Genomic DNA, 8,632 nt, shown 5'->3' with positions numbered 1-8,632 from the left:
AGGGAAGATGCTGAGCATCCCCCGGACCTGGGTTTGTCTCCCCACACGGGCCTTTAAGGGGAGTGCCTCAGCTCTCTGGCTGTTCGGGGGTTAAAGTTATTCTTAAAAAAAGCCTAGAAATCCCCTCTGAAAATACCCGGAAGGCTGGGAGGGTCAGGGACCTACTGGCAAGGGGCCGGTGCTGAGTCCGGGGGCGGGTTTTCAGTACTTAAAGCTCACAGGCAGACACAGCTGCACCAGCATCTGTTTGGGCAGTGGGAAGGAGCGAAAGCCGACGGCTGCCTGTTGCTCCTGGCACGACAGAGAGAGGAAAAACAGCCATGAAGCCAACTCCTTTCCTCCCCTTCTTCCTCCTCCACCTGGGCTGGAGCTGCGGGGGTAAGTCGCCTGGAAATACAGCCAGGATCGGGGCCTCTGTCTGCGCTGGGTGGCATCATTGCCTTAGCTAAGACCTGAGCTGCTCTAGGTAGTGCCCGGTGTTGCTAACAGCGGTCTCCGGGTGTGATGCCCGCTTCAAAGCAGTGGCCCCTTTGCTTTGACCCGCCTGTCTAGGCTCCTACAGGCGATTCCCCCAGGAGCCCACCTGTCTCCATCCTCCAACTCGGGCAGAGTTTTTATCCCCACTTGCCTGCATGACGCGTGGATCTATAATCCATTGATTTCCTCTTTTTTAACAAAAATGTTTCTCCCCTCCCAGCTTAAACCTTCTTAAAACTGGCTCAAGGAAGGGAGAAAAATGCACGTACGCAACGGGGGAACTTTTTTATCCCTTAGCTGTCTGGCTGTGCCCAGCACGAAGTGAACAGGATTAGAAATATTGACACAACTGAGTCTCCATGAGGGCTTGTTTGAGCTCTTAGTCTAATGTAAATAGCTCAGGGCCTAATTTTGATATCGCGGGGGAATCTGGAGCTGCGGCTGGGCGCTGACCCTGAGGGGTACGCAGCATCGGTCGTGACACGTGGGTCCCCTGCGCCGCCACGCTCCAGTAGCCGTGCCAGCCTGGGCCCGCGGCGGAGCGTGTTGAACAGCACAGGACAGGATCGCTTTGTGACGGAGACGCCTCCCTGCAAAGTGGGTTTCAAAACGTCCCTCTTGCCGTGGGTCTGCAGACCCCCCCCGCCACCGTCCCGTCCCATGGGCTCCCTTCTCCTCCCAGTCACAACTGGGACTGGCCTCATTCGTGCCCTGTCCCCCCGCTTCTGACCTTGTGCCACCGCCTGCTAGGAGGATTTGAATAATATTAAGGGAAGAATATGCATGATATGCATGCTAATAACTTTAACGTTGCATTTACTGATATCCATATCTTACTATTCATCTCAGAATAATATGAATAGGCATAGTGGCGGTTGGAATAAGAAGATGTAGGTTAATTATAATGTTCTCATGTCTCAGAATAATGATAATATAATGTAAATAACATGAATGGGTTTGAATAAGAGGGGAAGCATCGGGGGCTATTTCTCGGGGGGCAGCAAATGCCCACCTGCCACCACCGAGGGCTGCGGGCTCTGCCGGTCATCCCTGTGCGTTCCCGCTGGCCGAGGGCAAGGCTCGGCACTGAGATGCCCAGTCCGCTATGGGCGGCGAGATGGGGACCGCTGTGTTGGGGTCGCAGCTGATGTAAACCGCGTCGGCTCCACTGATTCCAGTTTACGCTGCTGCGAATCTGGCCTGGCGGCGAATTCGGGCCCTTTTGCTTTTTTTCCCGATGGCACCATGCAGCTGTGATGTGGCACAGCTGTGATCTCTGTGCGGCCACGAAAGAGCCCCGAGTCCTTTGTGGAGCTGTCCTTGGTCAAAGCTTCCCTGCCAGTGCTTTGCAGTGATGCCTCTCCCGGAGGGGGCTGTGTGTGAGGACTGCCATGGGCAGGGCCCCTGGGTATAAACATCTCGTTAGAGATGGAAAAATATGATCTGAGTCATGAACGCAAGCTTTTATTTCCATAACCCGTCCCTCTGCATTGGCAGTGAGAGTGGAAGAGGGCATTTCAAATGCACCTGACACTTCCTTGCCTTGCAAAACCCAAGGGGGAGTGGGGGGAGATCTGAGTTCAGCTTTAAAAAAAAAAGGCAGGCCTTTGCCTTTAAATGTTGTAACGAGCCTGAGAAATTTGCATTGTTCGTCTATGATTGACAGTGCTCCTACTCCGCACCGGCTGCCCGGTTCCTGGGGGGCAGCAGGGGGTTAAAGCACTGGGGAGGATGGGTGTTCGAGCCTGGTTTTTAATGAGCGATTGTAAAATCTCCGCGGTAGGTGGAGGATGCCAGGCTGATGGACGGGAAGCTTTTCACCCCGTGCTCTGAGATCCTTCCCTGAACTCAAAGGGTTTTACAAGGAGCATTGGCAAAATGCAGCTACCTCTGGGGTGGGAGACATCAGCCCTTGCACTCTATCAAATCTCCCTGTCTGGGTCAGGCTAAAAGTCCACTTACCCAACTCCCTGCCACTGCTGGGAACAAGCAGCAGATGCTTTAGAGGAAGCAGGCAGAAAACAGGACCTGGTGGTGCCAGCTATCCCCTGTCCCCACCGTGGTACTCATTGCTCTGCATGACAGCTGCGAGAGGGGGGATTTTCACCAACGGCCCTGAGACAAATGTTTCCTCATCCTGGAAATGCCTGGGGGGGATCTCTGAACGTTTGTGGATCCGTGGCTTTGGAGGTCACCCATCTGCAGGGAAGTGAGATGTCCTGGATCCACCGATGTTGATGGCAAAATCCTCCTGGGACGCTCTGCTGCGCTGCAAAGTGGGATCCGCCTGTGACGCAGGTGTAAGTTTTTGAGACTCGCCGGTTGCGAGATCTCTTCCTCCTTTTTTTCTCAAGGCCCTTTGTGTTCTCTCCCGCCAGGCCCTCTGCCCAGCACCCCCACCTTGCTGACCCTGCTGCCCCGGGAGCCACTGGTCGAGCTCGGCGGCTCCATCCAGCTCAACTGCTCTCTGGACTGTGCGGAAGGCACGGTCGGGTGGAGAGGGCTGGACACCAACCTGGGGAACATCCTGTCCTTCCCCGGCCACAGCATCCTGCAAGTCACCAACGCCCACGTCACCACGCGGGGCACCAAGATCTGCCTGGGGCTCTGCCAGAACAAGATCGTCCAGGAGTTCGTCAGCCTGGAAGTGTACTGTAAGTGTCCCGAGGCGTGCCGACCCACGGCCCCACGCGGTGCCCCTCGCAGCGCCGTCCTGCCACGCTCTTGCCACCAGCTGCAGCTCCGCTCTGCAGACCGAGCGCTGAGACGCTGCCTTTATGGTCGCCAGCTCCCCCGTCATCTCTTCTGCAAACTAAATAGTCCTAGGGTGCCTACAGTCCCATGGACATCAGGGCTCTGGCCTGCAGCACCCAGACCCCTCTGAGGCCCCATCGCCTTCTCCCTCCGTCCAGGGGCCTGGCTGAAATGCAGCCACTTCTGGGGTGGAAGAAAGCAGCCGGTCAAGGCACCTGGGACCACGATGGGGGGGCAGGTTTTCAGAGGGGAGCAGCAGCCTCAGAGGCCCTGGGAGCTGCGTGCTGCCCCTCTGAAACCCAAGTTCGGTGCTCTGGCCTGTGTGGGGCTTTGATGCCCACCCCCCTCCTTGGCTCCTAAACACATCAGCCCTTTTGCCACTAACTCCTCGCCTCGTGGCAGGCAGGCCTGGGCCCAGCCGCGAGGGACGGAGCTGGCTGTTTCTCACCTGCAATTCTTCCTTCAGCTTTTCCAGACACACTGCAGCTGGAGTCCGAGCCCAAGGAGCTGGTGCCCGGGCAGCCGGCCCGGCTCTTCTGCTCCCTGAGCAAGGTCTACCCGCCCGGCGGGCTGACCCTGAGCTGGTACCGGGGGGACCAGAAGCTGGAGACCTCGGAGCCAGAGGAGGACGAGGACGAGGACGAGCTGTTCTATTACCGCTCGGAGCTGGACGTCCCCGCGGGGGACGTGACGGAGGGCGCGGAGTTTCGGTGCCAAGTGGAGCTGACCCTGTCCCAGCCCCAGAGGCATTTCCAGCAGGCCCGAGCAGTGGCCGTGCCCGTAGCAGGTGAGTTGGAGGACAGAGCCAGGCCTCTTAGTGCCTAGATCTAGGGCCAGGCTAGTGCAATGCAGAGCTTCATCGAAACCCCCCCGGGAGAGTTGCACTGCTCCCTCCCTAACCCCAGTTGCCCCCTGAATCAGATACCTTCCTCAGCCCTCCATGCATCTCCCCCCAGCCCTGGCGAGACGCCATTCCTGAGCTCTCTGGCTTCTTTCCACGAGAGCTATCAATCTCCGTGGCTGTCCTCCTTCCCTACTCGAGTCCTGCTGGGAGAGCTGCTTGTCCAGGGTCGGGTGCATTATGACGGGGAAAGCAAAGGGGGCGATGGGACTCCAGGTTTCCAAGCTAGACCCCTCTTGGCTGGTTTCGGAGGGGAGAGGCACGCGGCGGGACGGTGCCTCCCACGGGACGGTGGCAGGTTCTTGCCTCTCATGGTAAAAGGGGCGAGGAACAGCACCTATGTTGTCCCAGCTCCTGGGAACAGAGGGTATTGATAAGTTTTAAGAATCAACATCTGTTCACAGGTGTAATGAAGCCATCCCTGGAGCTGGCCACCACCCCAGAGATCCCCAAAACCAAGCCACCATCTACTGTTGAGACCCCCAGCACAGCCGGGGCCAGGGCTGCCGAGGACCCTGCCAGTACTGCAGGGCCGGAGATCCCCAGCTCCCCCCGTGGGACCCCAAAGCTGGAGCCTCCGGCCGCCATGAAGAACGCAGCCACTGCCTTGGTGGCTACAGCCGAGACCCTGTCCCCTGGGCTGACTGCTCCAGCCGAGATCCCCACCGCGGTGCTCGCCGTGACGTCGCAGCCCCCAGGGACCAAGGCTGCCTCGCTGGACCCTGCAGACACCACTAGAGACTCGAACACCAGCACTAGCCCGGCCCTGGTGAGCGGGACCCCCAGCATAGAGCCGAAGGATGCCATGGGGAGCTCTCCAACTCCAGAACCCATTAGCGCCTGGCACCCCAAAAGCATCACCCACAATCCCCTGGACACCCCCAAAACCAAGTCCATCTGCAACCTCTTCATCAGACCAGTGCCTCCCAAGGGCATCATCGGGAAAGCCCTGAATGTGGTGTGCTACACCGAGTGCCGTGAGGAGGTCACCATCCAGTGGGTGAAGACCCCGATGGTGCTGTCCCAGTACCAGGAGGAGCTGTCCAAGGGCAAATCCACACTGAGGATCGACCGGGTGGCCCCAGAGCACCAGGGGGACTATCAGTGCGTCTTGCTCAGCGCCAGGCCCCAGATAGCACATCTGCATGTCACCGTGTCTCCTGGTGAGTGAGGGAAAATGGGCTTGGGTGGTGGGAAGGGGCTGGAGCCGGACACGGGGAAACGCCCCAGAGATCGGGCTCTCCCGAGCAGCCGCTCCATCCGGAGCACAGAGCCGGGTCGCTATAACGTCCCCACTGGCTCTGGTGGGCATGGGGCAGGGAACGTGCTGTGCACAGTTGAGGGCAGAGCGCCGGGCTCGGTCAGGTGTCTATCTCCTGGTGGTACGGTGACCTTGACAGCTGGGGCAACTGCTCCAAATCCCACCCTGTGGCCCAGGCACGAGCAGCACAGGTCTCCCTCCCAGCCCAGCCGGCGCGCTCCTGCCCAGCGCGCTCCTGTCTCTTCGCTGGCCTTCATCCTGCACTGAGCCCCCCCAAACCTGCCCATGCAGCCGTAGGGGCTGGTGGAGACCTGGTGTCCAAAGGGCATCTGAACCCAGCCCAGGCTGGAGCCCAGAAGTGCCAGACCAAGTCAGACCAGTGGTCCAGCTGGCCCTGTCGCCCATCTCTGATATGGCAAGGGTGCTGTAGAGAAAGATCATTGAACTGGATGCCACTAGAGGTACGGATGGTGCCCTCCTTGCCAACCACCACTTTAGGGCTAGCGATGGCAGAGGAAACACCTCTGACTGTTGTTCAATAACCGTTACTAGATCTCTCCTCCGTGACTGCATCTAGTCCCGTTTCGAGCCTGGCTCGGCGCTCTGCCTCTGCCAGGCCAGCAGCTCCACGGCTCGTTCTCAGTGTCCCAGGCTGCGCGGCACCCCGATCTGCTCTTCCACGCTGGCACGGAGCTGCTTTTTCTATTGCCCCGTGAGCCTGTCTGAAAGGTCAGCACTGCTTTCCGCCCCCTGCTACGCACATGAGCTCAGGGAATTTCCCTGTCGGAGAGGAGAGAGTCTGAATCGCAATGCTTTTATCCAGTGCCAGGCGGCTCCGTGCTTACATGCCCCGGGCTCTGACGCTCCTCTTGGCTTCTCCTTGCAGACACGTTCAGCGCCAACTCGGCCATCGTGGTGGGGATGGCCGGCTCCCTCCTGGGACTGATCGTCACGGGCTTCGCGTCTCATCACCTCCGGAAATGGCTCAAATCCCGGTACAATGTGTCGTAAGGGGCACACGCAGGCCTGTGGCAGTCCCCCTTGGATGGCCCCATTCGGCTGAGGACCTTTTATATCGGGGGCTGCCGGGATTGAAGGGGCCCAGGCCAGAGCCTGGGATGGTGCCGAGATCAGCCAGCAAGCACTGAGCAGAGGGGAGCTGACGGGCCTGGAGCAGCCCGTTTCTGTCCCTGCCTCCATCCTGCTCCCGGACATTGTGATTTCTGGCTCCAGTGCGCTGTAGTGGCTGGGGCTCACGTCCAGCTGGGTGCTAGGGCCTGGCTCGGTGGTAGCCGCGTTTGGCAAGTGGCTTTGAGCTTCGTAGGGCAATCGGATGGGCCACGGGGAGCAGCCGCCTCTCGGAAGTGCAGTGGAGCTCCCCTTCGCTGCGCACTAGTTCCCTCCTTGCCCGAGCTCCAGGCTGAGAGGATGAGTCGACTCTCTGGACTCGTCTCCGTCCCTTCCTTGGCGGTTACAGCACCTGCGCTCCCAGGGCCGTTGGTCTCGAGCACATTGGTTTTAGGGGCTGGCTATGGAGAGTAAGGGGGAAAAACGGAGGTGACCATGGAGGCCAACGCCTGGTGCTGGATCTTCATGGAGATGCCCTATCCAAGGGCAGGGGTTTCCTTGATCTCCCTGTACCCCATGAAGGCTGGGGAGGGAGCCACGGGGTGCCCGTCCCGCTTCCCCCGACATGGCCCACATCCACCACGGACCAAGTGGAGACCGACATGTGTTCCCTTTCAGGGTGCCCAAGACCTTTCCTTAACCCCCTCCACAGCTGGAGCAGGGATTCAGCTGTGTTCATGGTGCATCGGCAGCGCCGTGGCTCCTGCTGCATGAAGCATGGCTGTCCTAATAAAGTGGCCTTTTCAAGGGTTCCTTCGGGTCCTTGGCTCTTCTGTCCTGGGGGGGGTTGGTGCATGGGGCAGGGTGAGCAGGGGGCCAGGCCCATTGTTCCCCTGCCTTTAAAAACCAAAGCCAGGGTCCGCTCCTGCAGGCATCTCGCCTTCAGCAGCTCTGGGAGCCCCCGAGTTTGCAGGAGGCTCAGATGGAGCGGGCGGGCGGGGGGTGGCAGCTGGGCTGCGCCGACCTCACCAGGGTTCACAGCAGAGCCCGGTCTGAGCTGAGGAGCCGGGAATCCTGGAAGGAGCTGACCTCGAGCCCCTTGCCCCGAGTCTAGTGGAGCACCCGGCTCTCGCTTCCCCATCCCGCCGTCTGCACCCCCACACACACCATGTCACGCAGCGGAGAAATCCCCCCCAGCTTCCCTGCCGCAGGTCCCTGGGGAACTTCCTGGAGAACTTCCCCATCAGGGCACAGGGTTCAGGACTGGCGTCAGCCGTGGGGGTGGGAATTAAGGACCAAGCCAAGAGACGAAGGGGAGATACTGGCCTTAAGGCTTAGTTGAGCTTGTAAGTTCCCAGCCAGGCTGGGGGGAGCTGCGCAGGCCTTGAGGGACCAGCCATGGGGCAGGAGGGGTTCGTGCGGGCCCAGCCTGGCCTCCGTGACTCGCTGGCTCCCTCCTCGGGCGGCCAAGCCCCTGCTGAGACAGCCGATGGCTGCCGAGACCAGCGCAGCCCGGTCTGCAGTGGGGCTCCTGCCCTGGCAGCGTGGCTCTGGGGCAGGCAGCAACCTGCCCATCGAGGCCCTGTCCACATAGCTTTCCCAGATGTGCAGGGACCTCTCTACCCAGCCTCTGGAGAGGCAAAGTGTAGGCCCTAGCTTGCCGAGACTCCTCTGAGAGCTTCCCCGGCCATTTGCTCCGTAACTGAGCAGCGCTGGATCGTGGGGCCTCTTGCACTTGGAGGACGGCTGCCCGGGGCAGGCTCGCACCCCACCCCCAGCTCTGCCAGGACAAGGGACTTCAGCCCAGGGGACTTTCAGAGGCGGCAAGTGCCCTGAAGCCAATGCACAGATGCTCTGGCTTGTTCTGGCTGCACTGCTGTGGCAAAGGCAGAGCTGGGAGTCCCAGGGAGGATGAGCTCAGCTGGACATAGCAACTGTTAAGAGGGGAAATCCTTTTCCTACCTACATGTGTCTTTCTGCAAAGCCAGAGGGCTGCAGTGCCCAGCCAGGGCCAGGGCAGGGTGTTCATCCTGTGGCATGAGATGCTGCAGCTATCATGGGAGCCCCACAATGGGGCCATGGCTGCATCTGTACAAGTAGCTGCACCCTCTGGGGTAACAGAGTAACCCCTTGTTGTGTGTCCCCCCCAACTGCTTGGGTTTGGGCAGGGA

General features: G+C 60.0%; 1 protein-coding gene and 1 long non-coding RNA gene across 2 annotated transcripts; one reads left to right on the top strand and one right to left on the bottom strand.

Moving 5' to 3' along the window:
• Positions 1-232: 232 nt before the first annotated feature.
• On the top strand, positions 233-7,289 carry MADCAM1 (mucosal vascular addressin cell adhesion molecule 1). Its single transcript, XM_090027837.1, has 5 exons — positions 233-378; positions 2,856-3,131; positions 3,698-4,018; positions 4,537-5,295; positions 6,280-7,289. The coding sequence occupies exons 1-5, from the start codon at positions 321-323 to the stop codon at positions 6,402-6,404; spliced, it is 1,539 nt and encodes a 512-aa protein (XP_089883963.1). The 5' UTR covers positions 233-320; the 3' UTR covers positions 6,405-7,289.
• Positions 1,208-3,769, bottom strand: LOC149853182 (uncharacterized). The gene is made up of 3 exons (XR_016439190.1): positions 3,680-3,769; positions 2,993-3,084; positions 1,208-2,764 (listed from the first exon to the last, which is right to left on the bottom strand). It is a non-coding gene; the product is annotated as an uncharacterized LOC149853182 (long non-coding RNA).
• Positions 7,290-8,632: the final 1,343 nt, after the last annotated feature.

This window comes from Crocodylus siamensis, chromosome 14, assembly GCF_052110815.1.
Source record: "Crocodylus siamensis isolate JL-2025a chromosome 14, ASM5211081v1, whole genome shotgun sequence".
Lineage (NCBI taxonomy): Eukaryota > Metazoa > Chordata > Crocodylia > Crocodylidae > Crocodylus > Crocodylus siamensis.
The sequence above is the reverse complement of the archived record's forward strand: the minus strand, read 5'-3'. Positions and strand labels throughout refer to the sequence as shown.